Here is a 16,785-nt window from a genome sequence, read left to right on the forward strand (position 1 = left end):
CAGGGGCATCCTATTTAATTTTGTCATTGGGGGTTTTGTATGTTATGTATTTTAGGTTCGCTGGGGAGAAAAGGGCTCCACTGAAGAGGGTGCTAAGTTGGAGAAGGCAAAGAATGCAAGAGTCAAGATGCCGGAGCAGGAGTACGAATTCCCTGAACCCCGAAATCTCAACAACAACATGCGCCGGCCGTCCTCCCCCCGGAAGTGGTACTCTCCTATCAAGGTGAGCCTCTTCCTACTCAAAAATCCATCCTCGCTCCCGATAAAACACTCACGTCACGTGCTAAGAATCACAATCTTTTGAGATGATAAAGTATCAAACCAAACTCCAGCTTATCGCAAAGACATGAATGTCTAAAATCATGGACTTGGAAGCATGTGTGTGCTTTGTCAGTTTCCACAGCATGAGAGTGAGAGCTGGGCTTTTTGAAGTCACCGTGGCAAAGTGGCGGAATGAGGGTGGACCAGGAGAAAGCAGCTCGGGCAGTAACCCCAGAGGATGGGTACAAATTTCAAAAACATCTGATAACTTCAATGGTGGGCAGTTCCACAGTCTAACAGCAGTGGCAGGATCCTCCTCAGTGCCTGATCTCTCTTCCTGGTCATAAGCCCCTTCGCCTCTGTTCAAGCCGTACGCTGATGAATCAGGACATGCCACTGGATTGCGATGGCCATGGATCTAGGACTTACTCTTCCTGGCTGTGAGCAAAACCCCTTATTTCTCTAGCACCTCTCTTCCCAACACAGACTCAGAGCTTGATGAAAGCCCTCTTTGGCTTATTGGGAAATTTAAGGCATAAGAGGCAGTTCATGCATCTTGAAGGCCTCTTTTCTCTTTCTCTTGGATGCAGATGTCTTTGAATCCACGTGATTCATTCAACACCCTTGCTCTTTGGTCTTGCCCATAAGCACCTGTACTGTGCCAATTGTCAGAGAGCATGAGGAAATCATAGCTGAAAAGACTTGACAGAATCTGTCCCCACTTCCTCACTTACTACCAGGAAAAACGGAGCAAGGGAGAGTCCTTGCTCTGCCCAGGTCTGGAACCCAAGGCTCCAGCTCGGGTCTCCAGCCTCTCTTTTGGTGCTGTGAACAGAATTGTGGCGTCTCCAAGGCCTCAGGTGAAAGGCTCAGTATAAGAGCTGACTCTCTTAGAGGAGAGAGTATAGCTCAGTGATAGAGTGCATGCTTAGCATGCACTAAGCATGCACCAAGGTCCTGGGTTCAATCCCCAGTGCCTCCAATAAATAAATAAAAGCCAGCTCTCGTCACCACCCCACATTACACACACATATGGCCTTCCTCTTCTTCCAATGACAACAAAAATAATGCTCATCACTCTCTGAGTCATTTGCTAATTTTAGAGCAGCCCTTCTCCTATGAAATCAAAAGAAGTAACCCTTTGAAACAGCAGAACGCAAACTTTGTTGGTTGTTCTCTGCTTAGCAGAGCCAGCTCATGTTCATACTAATTTCAGTGCGTTTTCATTTGGGTTTGTCTTGTTTACAGCGGTGAGATTCTTTTTTAAGATAAGCCCTCCCTCCCCAGGGCAACGGGTTGAACTCTGGGAAGATGTGGGCAAAATGTAGCAGAACAGCTGTCTGCTCCTAATTCTTTTCTAATGTGGACCATGCAGTGGCGTGCATGCATGCGCAGACAGGAAGGAGCCGAACTGAATCTCCAGGCTGAAGAAGGGAATTTTCTATTGTGTCACATTCAGGAATCTGTACCTTGTGACTAATACAAACAACATATTTGGTTCAAGCCAGGTTTTCGTTTCTGTCATCATGGACATTGAGAAAGCACTCATGCTATTGGAAGAAGCCAGTTTCTGCTGGAGAGCGTGTTATTTGTCCATTAACTGGCGGTTTGGGACCGACTTTTATGAAATAAGTGAGGATATGAAACAACTAGATTAAGAAATCGGAAAACACTCTCAACACCCACTTGGAATTAGTATCAGTGTGATGAGTGTTGGCTGTGCACCTACTGTGCACCGGGTACTGCCAGATCTTGAATCTGTGGAGGTTCTCAGACTTGACTGAGAATCAGAATCACCTGGGAGGGCTTTAAAACTACAAATTCCCAGGGGGAGGGTAGAGCTCAGCAGTGGAGCGCATGCTTAGCATGCACGAGGTCCTGGGTTCAATCCCCAGTACCTCTGTTAAAACATAAATAAATAAAAACCTAGCCCCACCCTCCACCCTCCAAAAAAAAAAAAAAAAAAAGATGTGGTAGATAACAAGTCACCTTTCCAAAACATAAAAAAATTAAAAATGCGAATTCCCAAAACCTTATGATTCAGTCATACAAAGGCTTTCAAAGACTCCCTGGCCCTCAGAACCTGCCCTCTTTTTCTCACCAAGTGAAACTCCTATTTTCCCAAATGCCTCCCTTTTCAAATTTCACATCCAGACTTCCTAAGTGATACCCCTCGGTTGCCCCAGTTACTGCTCCCTTTGCAGCCCCTGCTCCTCAGCCTCGTTCTGCGTGTGTGTGTGCGTGTTGCGTGTGTGTGTGTGCGTGCCCCGGTTCTCCAACTGTGGTCCCTGGACCGGCAGCATCTGTATCCCCCAGAAACTTCTTAGACACGCACATTCTCAGGCTTCAACCCAGGTCTAGCAACTTTGGGGGTGAGGCGCAGCGACCTGGGTTTTAGCCAACCCGTTTAAGAAGTTGTCACCAAAAGTTCCAGCCAGGCTTCCAGAGGAGTCTCAGCAAGGAGACCACGTGGTTAGGCTTCGCATGAGTCCATCGTCCCCCCAAACACGGCTGCTGGAATAGTGCTAAGTGGTCGGACACCCGAGTGTCAAGGAATCACCAAAAAAAGCCAGGTGGGAAAAAAAGCACCTGTGGTGCCAGTGGGCTCGCTCGGCGCCTCAGCAGGACGCCCCATTAGGACATGAGAAAACGTGAATGCCTCTCTCGGTGGTTTGCTGGTGGAGCAGCTCGCGCCAAGTCTCCGTGCGCTCCCCCAGGGAGGAGATGTACCAGGGCTCTTGGTGTGGTGACTCCTGTTTATGAGTCTTCCCTCCACCAGATTTGACCCCCTGGAGGCACCAGCTATGTTTAAGTCATCTTTGACTCACCAGTAAACAGCATTGCACCTGGCGCGGAGGAGTGATTCCGCCATCTCTTGTTAAAGAGCTGAGGCGTGGGGTGTAATTATGAAACCACTCCTGGAGCGTCAGGCTGGGGAGACTTTCTCCTGTGACCTACACAGGTCACTTTGGTACTCTCGGGCCAAGGAAGGTGACATTCTTCTTGCCATCTCTTTGAGAAGAGGAGAGAAAAAGGCCAGGAGGGTGAGGGAAGGGCAGGAACAAAGACAGTTTCAGACTGGAATCACAGAAAGGAATTGAAAAGTCATGATGTATACCTTGGTCCACAAATGTACTATGTCTAATAATGAACAGTTTCTGTACTGTTGAACCCAATGCATGGTCCATGATAAACCTCATTCTGGCCGCAGTGTCTACACACATCCGCTAGACCTTGGGCAAAGCCTTCAGCCTCACACTGTACCATAAACTCTGCTTCCCTTTCCTGAACCCTCTCACTGGATTTGTCATGGTCCTGGTGGGAAGCAGAAGGCACACTCAAAAGGGTTGAACTAACACCGGTGTGGGCAGGGTTCAGAGAACCCTCAGCAATGGTGAGGCATCCGGGGACTCGTCACAGTGCGAGCTGCTCCATTCCTAGACCTGTAGGGCGAGGAGGGGAGAGGGCATTACTGGAACCAGTGAGAGCTGCACCCTAAGCAGAGGCCACCCAGTGGGAGCTGTGGCCATAGAGAGGGATTCAGCAATCTAAATCTTCCCTGCCCCCTGTTTTGATATGACCCACAAGCTAAGGATGGATTTTATATTTTTAAATCGTTATATAAGCACTTACATAATATCCTTGAGTTTGTCTCTTGACTTACAAAGCCTAAAATATATACACTCTGCCTACCCTACAAGAACGCAGCTGCTGTTGGAGATGGGGGTCAGGGAGGGACCAGCCTCTCCCCCATCTCCCCTTCTCATCGCCTTCTGGGACCACCTGTTGGCCAAACCAAAAGGAAGTGAGATGATGCCATGTGCAGAGGTCAGGCTTCCAAGGCAGAGAGCCAGGAAAGCAGAGAAACACAGAGAGTGGATCGGGGCAGGCAGCTCATGGAAAGTAACCCTCCCACTCTCTGCCCACCTTGATTCCTGCTATCAACAGGGAAGACACCTCTGCTCAGTGAAAAACTTTCAGGAGGTACTGGGAGGAGTTCTGGTCCCCCAGTGAAGGTGATCAGAATCACACACACCTTTAAATGTGTTGCATTGGACTCACTTTTTCATGCATCCCAGGAAATAGATTTGAGAAGCAGGGAAGCGGGAGAGCGCGTTGCCTAAGCACACCCCGCGGGAGCCCATCGGGGGAAGGAGTCCGCAGCGGGCTGCTCCCAGCCATCGCCCAGGCTAATTTAAAGCACTGGCCACACTGACCACACTTCACCCTTTCCTCATTCCAGTCTCATGATCAGGACATTTTCCGATATTTGGCCTGAATTTTTCTTTGCTTGGTTTTCACCCCCCTGGGTTTACAGCCATCCCGTGCTTCTCATTAAATTGGGGCCGACCATTTTAGGCAAGTTAAGTAATGCCCCGATGGATGGCCACCAGAAAGATTAAAACCAGGGCTGTTTTCAGGCTTGCTGGAAGGTTTGCAGCCTTCAGAGAAATGATTTTTCTCCTTTTCCAGTAGCTCCTCCATGTGACTGGCAATGACAGAAATGACAGCCAAAGGACAAAAGCCAGACCCCAGCTGGCCCGGCAGACCGCTGTTCTCTGCAAGAGAGCCAGCCCGGCCTGCATTGTTTACAGCGCTCCGGTCGGGCTGGGGTGGGGGATGGTCTCCTGTTCATTTTCTGTTGGGCCAACCTGTCATCCTTGGCCTTAAGCACCTTGACCTTGTAATCAAACAGCATTCAGTCGTGAAACTGTGCTGGATAGAGCTGGCTGTAGCCTCGTTAAGATACCGAAGGCTTAAGTATTGTCAAATGTACCCTTGATGTTGAACAGACTTTTTTTGTCCCTGTTTGGCTACTTTTTAGAATGGTTCCACACATTTTTTAAACAAAGACCAAAAGAAAAAGGAGGAAAAAAAATTCACTGTGTGTCTGTGTAGGGAAAATTTCCAAGTTATGCATTAGTTTATTTCATTTGAGGGGAAGCGTGGGTCACAATATTTACCATGTATTTTACTGTATAAAACATTAGTGTTAGTCTCTAACAGCCCTATAAGTGGAACTACCCTCAAAATTCTCAACCTCTGACTAACTGCCAAGTGGCTGAGGCAGACAAACCAGAAGAGAAGACACAGCTGCTCTCTGCCCCCAACCCCTGCAAAAAAACAGCCACAAAGCCCATGCTCCAAGGTGCTTAGAATGATGACCTCAAAAACCCTCCTGGCACAGTCTTCTTGTTTAGGAAGAATCAAAAGTGGGCATTTACATAGAGCTCCCAGTTCGCCAGCCTTTGTGGATTGGAAGATATTGATTGTCTGAGGCTGTGGTACAGTTTGGGAGCCTGGAGTTGGTACATGTCTCATGTTATGGTCAAAATGTGTCAATTTCATGTGAAAAAAAAGCTGTCTGTAAGTATCAGCTGATGAAGTCTGGCGGCGGGTTCCCAGGTTGGTGGGAAACCTGACCCGTGGGACCAGGTGAGAGTAGTCAGGGTGAGCCCTCAGCCTGAGGGGTGAGACTGGAAGAGGGGGGAATCTGCTGTGTCAAGTGGAGGCAGAGAGGGGAGCAGAAGAGGCTGGAAAGGACTCATCAGAGAGGTAGGAAGGAGCGGGGGGAGCCAAAGGTCGTGCCGAAGGGAGAGGACCAGCCCATCTGCCACTCAGAAGCATCAGGTGCATTGAGGCCCACAGGGGACCAAGGCGTCTGGCACTCGGGGTGCTGTGGGCGGCCTTAGCGAAGCAGCTTCGGTGGAGTGTTGGACCATCAAACACAGAAGCCAGAGGGAAAGGGGGAAGTGAGGCTGGAGGAGCACAGAATGGAAGATGGTAGATCCATGCTTGTCAAGTTCAGATGATTGGATTCTTCCTCTGCCTTACATTCATCTCCACCTTTCTACAGAGCCTCACTTTAGTATCACTTTAATGACTTTATCATGATCATTGATAAGATTTAATGAATGCTTTCTATGAGACAAGTATCTTCAATATCTAATTGTAGCGAAGTAAGCCAGAAAGAGAAAGAAAAACACCATATGATATCATTTATATGTGGAATCTAAAAAAAGAAAAAAGACACTAATGAACTCATCTACAAAACAGAAGCAGACTCATAGACATAGTAAACAATCTCATGGTTACTGGTGGTGGGGGGATGGTGGGAAAGAATAAATTGGTTGTTCAAGATTTCCAGATACTAACTACTATCTATAAAATAGATTAAACAACAAGTTTCTTCTGTATAGCACAGGGAATTATATTCAATATCTTGTGGTAACCTATGAAAAAGGCTGAAAAAGAATATGAGAAGGAATGTATTTATGTATGTGTATGACTGAATCACTGTGCTGTACACCAGAAATAATTGACACATCGTAAACTGACTATGTACATCAATTTTTAAAATATCTCATTGTAAGCCTTATAACAAATCTATAGCGTAGACAATATTATTATCTCCGTTTTAAAGATGAGAAAAGTAAGGCTTAAGGACATGAAACAGCTTGTCCGAGGCTGCAGCAGAGCTGGTGAGGGGTAACCCCAGAATATAAACTGTCTGAATCCAGTTAGTTTTTTTGCTTAAACATCACCCTATGATCTGTTGCCACAAAGAAACACAACCCATCCTCCTGGTGTTACACATCTTGGTGGTTTCTGCCGCTTTGCTCTGCCTGAAGCTTTAGATTTCTGCTGAGTTAATACACTTCAACAGCCACATTTTCTTTCAGCCCCATCTCATGGCTCCTCATTCGTCAAGGAGTTGAGTGATTAATGCACAGAACAGTTGCAGGGGGCAGGATTCACAAAGCCAGATTCCTAGAGTCCCTTCCAAAAAAGGGCAGGAAAATCAAAGAGGCAATCTTCCAGGAAATCCACCTGGTTATATCCTGAAATATAAATGCTTACCCTACAGAACCTTAAAGGAAAGCATTTGACTGATGATTGAAACGGTTTAATGCAGAAAACCATGCTGCACACAGCAGCAGTCCTTTCCAGCATTCTAAAGTCATTTCAAAATATTTTCAGAGGCTTTTGTAAATACTTGGCCAAGAGAGATGAGAAACATTACACTTAGCCAGACAAAGTTTAACCCACAAGAACTCAAGCAAGAGTTGCTAAAAGTTCAAGAGCATATTTTTGGTATCTAAATAAAACCCACCAGAAAATGATTTCAGAACACCCAGTCTCGAGGTGGCATTCTTAAATTGACCCTGCCACTACAACAGCTTTGTGGCAATGAACTTGACATCTCTAGACTCCCCCAGCCTTTCAACCCCATCCTTCGAAGATCTCTTCCGGATCAGTGGTTTCAAACATGCCTGACTGAGACCCAGTAGGAAATACATTTTGGCCCAGGATAAGCTTATGTGTGAACACACTTCACACACACATACACACACCCATACACATTTAGCTGATACACATATTTCACAAGATAATACTTGTCCCCACCGTATGCAGATAACTCAAATATTTTCTTTCCTATTCTATTTTATTTCTTAAAAATTCTGGTCCTAATACACAAAAGTGTTTCATGAAGGCTTGATGAGTTGCAACCCACAGTTTAGATACCTTGTTTTTGTTTTTTATTGAAATATAGTCAGTTTACAGTGTTGTGTCAGTTTCTGGTGTACAGCATAATGTTGCAGTCATACATATACATACATATATTCATTTTCATATTCTTTTTCATTATAAGTTACTACAAGATATTGAATATAGTTCCCTGTGCTGTACAGTAGAAACTTGTCCTGCTCCCTGTAAGAGCGATGAAGGGAAAAACAGACAAAGGAAAGGCAAGTTCTGCCTGTGGATGGAGTCACCAACCCAGGTTAATATGAAGGGCAAAGCTAATAAATAAACATCACTTTTTTCTGTCAGTGTTTGTAGTGGCAGAAACCAGCCTCCACTCAGCATTTCTGGGGCACTAGGATGTCAGACTCCCGTAAGTCACATACTGTGAACACGTTAGCACTTGCGGACTCACTCTACCCAGAGTCAACCAGTTTCCTATGAATCCAAAGGAGTTGTGGTTTGTGGTAACCTGTGATCTTTGGTAATTTGTCCCTCGAGCCTGGGGTTCCAGAGTAAGTTTTAGGGGCAGTCAGGGATCTGCACCCCAGGGATCTCTCACTGGTCTTGGGAAGAAAAAACTTGAGTGCACGTTGAAAAGACTGACTTGTGGTGTGAGGCTACATCCAGAAATGTGATAAAGGAAAAAGCCGAGAGCCTGAATGAATTCTCCCTGTTTGCAAATCTGGGGCTGCGCTAAGATCTTCGGTGGCTCCCGCGTGATCATCAGGTTTCTCTGGGATGTGTGTCTGCTCCTCCTGTGTTCCTGGGGCCCACATTTTGAACTAAGGGACTGGAGAGTCAGCCTGTCACAACTGCATCGCTAGTGATGAATGGTTCACGTGATGGAAGAAGCCATGGAAAGTTCTGCATGCCTGTGGTGACCCCGGTCAGGTTTCGGGTGTAATCTTGGTGCCTTTGTTTTCTTTCAGGGAAAACTTGATGCCTTGTGGGTCCTGCTGAGGAAAGGATATGACCGTGTGTCCGTGATGCGTCCACAGCCAGGAGACACGGTAGGATTCATTATCGGTGTCGCGCACCTGTGCATTCTTTTTCTCTCTCTGGTTGTTGAGCTGGAGTAACTCCAGATATACGAACCCTGCTATTATTTCTTGTTGTGACAAATCAGATACTAAGTTTCAAAATTCTGGTTTTTACAAGACCTTGAGTTTCGACTGGCTTTTCTGAAGAGGATTTGACAGCAACAGGTGAGGTTTAACTTCCTGGGACTTGAGCTTCTGAATTTATAGGTACAGGAAGTGAATAAAGTGAGGCTGGTTCTTACCTCGGCAGCTCCCAGGGAGAAGCCTGCCACTCCTTGGCCACACTGGCCGGTGGTGACGAGCAGGACGCCAGGGCCACAAGACGGAGCAAGGGAATAGGGGCCACAGATATCTCCCCCATCTTCCAGCAGGTGTTGGGTCCAACTGGTCCAGGACCACAGGGGGGCCTTCCACCCTGGTGAGGATCTGCCCTGAAATTGTCAGGGCCAAGCTCAGAGTGTCCCCAACTAGGAGGAGACAGAAAAGGACGGGGCAGCAGAGATGGTAGAAACCATCTACCCCAAACCCTCATTTTGTAAACAAGGAAACAGAAGACAAGAGAAACTGAATCATTTGTTCCGTTCCGATAGTAACAACACTGGAAACAAACCTCAGTTCTGCTGAAACCAGACCCCTGCTGTGTCTTCCTACAAGAGCTAGGCTCTCTCTCATAAATTCTCCAGGGCAAAGCTTGGAACCAATTTCTCCCTCAAGTCCCGGCGACCTGCATCTTCCTTCCACTTCTCTGGGAATCAGGCGTGTGAGCCCAAAAGCAAAATAAAGGTGTCTCATTTAGAGCTCTTTTCTAATCAGGAAGAGTTGGGTTTGAATCTCACTTCCTAACTAGGCAAGTCACGTAACCTCTCTGACCTTCCTCTTTGAAAAGCTGTTGATAAATATCTATTTCATAGTGTGGCTGGTTGGAGAAGGTAACGTTGGCAACGCATTTGGCCCACTGTTGAACACTTAGTAATGCTCGGTCAATGGCAGATATTATTAGGAGTATTCACTTTATGCTCTTTTCCTGTCTGGAAAGGTTGACGCAAAAAATCCCAACCGTCTTGCAAGTGATGTGTACCAGCCATACCCACATCTTTCCCCCGCCCACTCTGCGACATGGCACAACACGAGAGACGGCTCAGTTAGGCAGGGCCCCCTCCCTGGTGCCTCATGACAATGAATGGGTGGCTTGTGGCTGAGGGGATTTGGGGTCTAAAGTTTCAGAGCTTCGCAGGCTGCTGCCCCCTTAGCTGTCCCTGCAGGGACAGCAGGCAAGTATGATGTTAAAAAAAAAAAAAAAAAAAAAAAACAGCATATAAATGCTGGACCAACTTGGCCCTCGTGACATAAGGAATTTGTACTTTGTCTGTGAAAGTCAACAAGAGCCCATCGCTAGAGCAGATTTTAAAGTTACAAACTCTTCAGGTAACAGAAGTGAGCCTACGCCAGGAGGTTTGTACTCAGGCCTTCTGTTTGGCCTTGAAAGTCATACATCTGGTTTCTTTGGAAAATTAAGAATTTTTTTAGCATGATTGAGACTCATCTAACAAATTAGGGGAAAAAACAATAAGATACCCAAACTCAGGTTGAGCAGTACAATTTTTTGTGACAGAACATCCCAGCCCAGTGTTACAAGCCCATTTTTTTTCAGAGCCACTGAAAAATAGCTCCATTAAAATTTGTCAACATTCCATTCTTTGTATATATTTATAAGAAATAGAAACAACCTATTCTTCAGTCTCCTTGAGGAAAAATATATCTTTATGTGTGGTATTGATAATTAAAATAAAAATAATAAACATTTTTTGTTTCCGGGGGAAAAAAAATTCCATTCTTCACTGACCAGTTTGGCAGAAATAGATTTATAAACTGGAGCAGACAGAGAAGGGAGTGTAGGAAAGAGGAAGGTTAGAGAGAAATATTATCATAGATCAGACAGAAGAACCAAAATTGTTTGAGGGCAAAAGGCTGATTGGATGAATCCAACAACAATGGAATGAAAATGGATGGAATTTCTTCTGATGAATCACAGCTAAATTGAATCTCTTCTTTACTGATTCTGAATGAGAGTTTGTATTTAACATTTGAAGATGTTCCCTGTGCTTCTGAGGAGTACAGTGCCACCTTGAATTTTCATTCTCCAGCCAAATAATAGTTGAAGGACAGGAGGTCTGAGAATTAGGATAACTTGACCACATTCTCAGCAGTGTCACAAATGACAATGTAGAGCCTACTTTAAAATGGGCTTTCTGTATAGAAATCCTGCCAGAATTTTAAGACACATGAAAGAAATCAATGCAGAGAACTGTATCCTTGTAGTCATGGTGACAGCCGCAGACACCTAGACGTACACATGGAGAGACACAAGAAAGGTCACAGTTTAGGTAGGAAAGGGAATTCAGAGCTGCCTTATGGCAACTCAGGAACAAATTCCAGGGGAAGGGAGGACTATCCTGTAGCTTTGTCTACGTGCCTAGTGTTTTGTTTTGCAAAACCTTTGGAGACTCACTACAGACCTGCCTTCCTTGCATGGTGATGACTCTGTGTAAGAATTCCTCAGCACTGATTTATGGGATGACCACATTTTCCATAAACTCAAAATGACTACGTCCAGGCATGTGCTCGTGAACAAGAGTCACAGGTTCTGAATTTTTCCTTTAAAACAAAAACAAAAACAAAAATCACCGAATTACATTCTCAGTGACATTCTGAATTGTTTCAAACACTGTTGAAATAGTTGTTCTGTGTTGACCTCACAGAAACCTGGTGATTCTTCCTTCTCAGTTCCTGTCTGATCCATCCTTCCCCTAGTGAACCCCACTCAGCACTCCAGAGACAGACACGGACTCACCAGCAGAGCCTTTGAGGCTACTGGGAAAGCTGGGCAGAGCAAAGGGCTGGGGGAAGCCTGAGCCCAGAGCCACATCCTTCCGTGGGATTGGTGCCCACCTGCTGGGCGCTGTCCAAGCCCCAGGTCAGGGAAGACATGAATGGGACAACAGCAGGAGACATGAATGTCTTCTGTCGGCCACCACTCATCTGCCTCTTTCTGCCTGGGGTGGGCTCACAGTCCTCTTGTTTTTTGGAGCCCACCAAGAAATCCTGAGCCAACGTAAAAGAGAAAATGCCAGAAGAAGCCACTTAAATAGCAAACCAGAAACACATCTGATCCTAAAATGTAAGGAGTTCGCTAAGCATATGGCATCCTTTGCTTAAGCCATCCCTCTGCTTCCAGTGTGTCCCCGCCACTGCGCTCTTCCTAAAACACGGGTCTCTGCCTGCCATTCCAAGGCTTCCAGACTTGCAAAGACTAGGACAAAGCCCCAAATTCTTAGCTTGATGTAGAAAGGCTTCCCTTTTCATTACGTCTGCTACCCACCCCCGCCCCAGTTTCCTTCATCACTCCCAATAGGCTCCAGCCACCTGGAATTGCTCACCATTCCCTGAACATGCCAGAATCTTTTGTGTCACTGTGCCTTTGCCTAGTCTGGTTTCTCTGCTTGGCATATCTCTCCCATCATCTCTACCGAGTGAACTATCACCTTGGGAAGATTGCCCATTGTCCCCGTGGTAGCTGTCGCGACCCGGGCTTTTAACGGGGCGTTGCCAAAGCAGAGCTCATGCACAGAGACTTAACAAGAAAGTATGGAAATTAGAACCTGTGTCCCTTGTACATTTTCCAAGATGGTCCTAAAGGCTTCCGACATACCGGAGCCTCTCTGATTTCAGAAAATTTGCTTACCTTTCAAGGACAAATGGCAGAAGGAATTGAGAATGTGCAGCCTGAGAAAGAAGACTGAAAGGGACCCTGAGAGCTTTTTCACTCGGATTCCTGTAGCAGATCAGTGGTTCTCCAGCTTGAGCACAGATTCCCCTGGAAGTTTCATTCAAACACAGATTGCCGAACCCCACTCCGAGTTCCTGACTCAGCAGGTCAGGGGTGGGGCCTGGGAACTGTGACTTCTAACAAGCTCCCAGGTGACGCTGCTGCTTCTGGTCTGAGGGCCACACTTTGGAACCAGTGAGATTCCTAGGTGTCCTTCCAGGATCCCTTTAACCCCGACAGCCTGTGATGCTGAGTCAACATTTCCATCCTTATTTGACCACCAAGCCACTACTTTACCACATTTCTCCACTGAACACTTATTAACATTAATTGGGGGATAACTACTGCTAGCTAAAATCTAAATACTGTCCTGACTAAGTGTAGAGAAATCTTCCCAGCCACAGACAGTTTTGTTCCTAGATCACTAATTTCAAATACAGAAATGTAAGGGAGCTTCAGAAATCAGGATTCATAGAATTAAGTGATTTCACTCTGGTTACACATGGTGATCACCTGGGGACCTTTAAAGCCCTGACATCAGGGTCCAACCCCCAAAGGTCCTATTTAATCAGTCCGGGATGAAGTCCAGATGTTGAGATTTTAAAAGCTCCCCAGGTCATTCTAATGGATGAGAATCAGTGATCTGGTCCAAGTCCCTACTTCTCATCCAGGACAGCATCTTCTCTTTCCTTCTTGGAATGATCTGAAGGCAATTCTCAGGGGGAGGGTAGAGCTCAGTGGTAAAGTGCCTGCTTAGCACGCACGAGGTCCTGGTTTCAATCCCCAGGACTTCCGCTAAATAAATAAATAAATAAATAAATAAATAAATAAATAAATAAATAAATAAATAAAATACATAGATGTCTCCCCCATCAAAAAAAAATTAAATTTTAGTTTTAAAAAATAAATAAAGGCAATTCTCCCCACTCCTTTAGAAGTGTCTCATAGGCAGAAGGAAAACAGATGATTACAACCCTTCTGTGCTCTCAGCTGTCCCTTCCCTGTCTGGAAGATGGTTAACGTAGATTCTGCCTGCTTCTTGGTAAAGAGGATGGAAAAGAGAAAATATAACTCTGTTTCATATGTCTTTTCTGGATGGGATTCAATCAAAATATTAACCCGTCTAAACCCTCCCCAGTCTTTTTTTATCCCAGCTTCAACCTCCCACCCACTTCACGTGCTCTGGGAGGAACCCGTTAGGGTTAGATGTCTTCTCTGTTTCCTGCTCCTTGGTTTCTCCCAGATCTGGCGTTGGGAGACTGGTACATTCCATTACTATCAGCAAAAGCAAAATACAAGGCACACTCTGAGCTTGTTTTGCAAGGCTGGGTCTCCTTGCAATCCGACAAGACCCAGGAAACACACACACATAAACATACACAGACAGTGTTTGAAACTCAACTGAAACACAGCCCTAGAGGTTGTGAAATCCTCTCCCCAAGCTTCAGCCCCGGGGCTGCTATCTGCACAGCTGTTTCCAATAAGGGAGCTGGGCTGGTCGGTCGCATGGGTCACCGTGCCTCCCTACTGTGACAGAGGCGAGAGTGATCTGGGCAGATTATCTCCGAGGGGAGAGAGCATCCTCAGCCCAGTCCTTCGAAAGCAAATGAGCCTCAGGGCAAGTGTCTACACTCTGTTTCTCTCTCTTTTCTCCCTCCTTCATGTTCCCTGCATGACCTTCTTCTTCCTTCCTTTCTTCTTTACCTTGGCTGCCTCCCCTCAAACATTCTTCCATCAGACAAGTAACTCAGTTTTAAATTGGGCAAAGATTTGAATAGACTTTTCTCCTCCCACCAAGAAAATATACATGTGGCTGAAAGCAAATGAAGAGATGCTCAACATCATTAGCCATTAGGGGTATGCAAATCACACCAACAGGGACATGCCACTTCATGTCTACTAGGGTGCCGACAAATAGCCAGTGCTGGTGAGGATATGGAGAAATTGGAACCCTCATACATTACTAGTAATGCTGTGCAATGGCGTGCCTGCTTTTGAAAAACAGGAAGCCAAAGGAAGATGATACATCACAGAAGAGGGTGGGGTCAACAGCACCAATGGGAAATTTACATGCAAGCTGACCACAGCCCTTCAATTAGGTTAACTTAAGAAGGTCATGGTGGCCTTGGTAACCTAGATTCAGTGCAGTGATGGAGGCGGGAGTGAGGCTTAGTGGAGAATGGGAGGAGAGAGCCAAGGCAGTAGCTGGAGGAGAGCTGGAGCTGAAAAGGGCTCTTTGTTTGATAAAGATGGAGGACTTGAGTGTGATTAACTGCTCATGACAGAGGCCCAGGAGAGGAAGAGGCTGAAGACCTCATTGATGGATTACAAGGGTCCCTAGAAGGACTTAGGAGACCTAGACACCAGGAAATGCCAGTCCTGCTTAGTGACCCTGCGATGAGGCTAGCAGAGCAGGGCAGGTGGAGGTGGAGTTTCTGAGGAGAGGATGAGGAGGTAGCCAGCCCCACCTTTGGAACCCCATCCCTCCCATGTGTCAGCACTTTTCTTCAGTTCCAGGTGGATGTCTTCACTTCACGCGAGAGACATGGTATTCTGGGCTGCAGTGTTAACAAGCAATTCACTTCCAAATTCCACCCCCGAGAGAACCCGCCATTGAGTCCCTTAAATATATTGCTTTATGTTTCATTTCTCCGTGACAGAATGGAAATCATGCTCTTCTCTACCCATGACACCTAAAGAGCAGCGCCAGCTGCTTTGGGGCTTTTTGTTTTGCTTGTTTTGTTTCGTTTGGTTTGGTTAATGGAAGTCTCTCACTTCTCCAAGAAGTTAATGCCATAATATCTAACCACCACAAATCAACTAGTTTTATACCCAGTTGTAACTGGCTACTTAAGAGGTGGCTCCTTGTCATATAGTAAGTATTGTGGAGCAGCCCTGGGTTTCACAGACGAGGTCATCAATAAATGTTCTTGATCAGGATTAGGTTAAAGCGACAATTCTGGAGTAAATCCCGTGCTCTGTCATCTACTAGCCAGGTGACCTTTTCGGCTCACTTTACTTTTTGTTTTTTTCATTGAAGTGTATAGTTGATTTACAATGTTGTGTTAGTTTCTGGTGTACAGCACAGTGATTCAGTTATACATATATATTCTTTTACAGATTTTTTTTTTCATTATAGGTTATTACAAGATATTGAATATAGTTCCTTGTGCCAAACAGTAATACAGTAGGACCTTGTTACTTTACTCTTCAATATCACCTCCCTTTTCCAAGGAATTGTTTGCAGGGCGTGCAGACACCTAGACGTATAGGTCCACAGGTCCACCCCGAACATCACTGGATGGCTCAAGCTCCCTGAGATAGGCATGCATCTCACCTCAGAAAGGGGTGCCCTCTCCTGATTCACACATAGACACCAGGTGGGCTAGCGATGGTCCCCATCATTTGAAAATAGAAAGCAGTTAACTCCCTCAAGGACTGCTTTAGATACCTTTGAAAATATTGCTCAGTCCAGTGGGTTCTTCCATGTTTTTTATTCCCTGTAACATCCTTTTTACCATTCTTTGTACTCCCCAAGAAAGCATTTACTTAGTAACATAGTTTTTACCCTATATTCTCTTGTTTCTTCAGTTGTGATCCTAGATTTATATAATTTAGTGTCTAGTTCTTTCATTTAACTTTATCCCTTTGAGTTTAAAGTCATTTTGTTTACTAGGCCATTAAAATCATTAAGACCACTGTTTTTACGTGTGCTGATAAGACATCCCTTCCCGAATATTGGTGATTTTAAAGCACACGTGTGTCTGTGTAAAGACGTGAACATTCCCATTTGAACTGCTTGTCGGTGAAACAACAGATCCAACTGTGTAAACACCAGCACATCAGGTTTCTGACACACCCGAACGACGTGGTGAAAATGGATGACTTGGGCAAGTCCCAGTGTCCAGAACACACACGGTTGGTTGGGTGACCTTCTGTGGGAAGTTCGCCTGACCCTGCAGCTCTCATTGGTCATTTTCCTCTCACAGGAAAACCTTTTCATTGGAAACTCCTAACTTGAGCTTTCCTCTGAACTTGCTTCACTGCCTCTCTAGCAAACTCCTCTGTTCTGACAACACTGATTGTGGAAAATCAAAGGAACAGAGCAAACCCAAGAGCAGGAAATGT

The 16,785-nt window shown here is 45.6% G+C and overlaps 1 protein-coding gene and 1 long non-coding RNA gene across 2 annotated transcripts in view; both read left to right on the forward strand.

Moving 5' to 3' along the window:
* The window catches only part of ANTXR1 (ANTXR cell adhesion molecule 1), a 218,427-nt gene that overhangs the window by 156,949 nt on the left and 44,693 nt on the right, over positions 1 to 16,785 (forward strand). Inside the window, exons 16-17 of the mRNA XM_032497718.1 lie at positions 56 to 223; positions 8,721 to 8,801. Of these exons, the coding sequence (XP_032353609.1) occupies positions 56 to 223; positions 8,721 to 8,801 (249 nt within the window). The remainder of the gene's footprint in view (positions 1 to 55; positions 224 to 8,720; positions 8,802 to 16,785) is intronic.
* Positions 8,809 to 10,178, forward strand: LOC116669023. Its single transcript, XR_004326393.1, has 2 exons — positions 8,809 to 8,996; positions 9,422 to 10,178. It is a non-coding gene; the product is annotated as an uncharacterized LOC116669023 (long non-coding RNA).

Source organism: Camelus ferus, chromosome 15 (genome assembly GCF_009834535.1).
Source record: "Camelus ferus isolate YT-003-E chromosome 15, BCGSAC_Cfer_1.0, whole genome shotgun sequence".
Lineage (NCBI taxonomy): Eukaryota > Metazoa > Chordata > Mammalia > Artiodactyla > Camelidae > Camelus > Camelus ferus.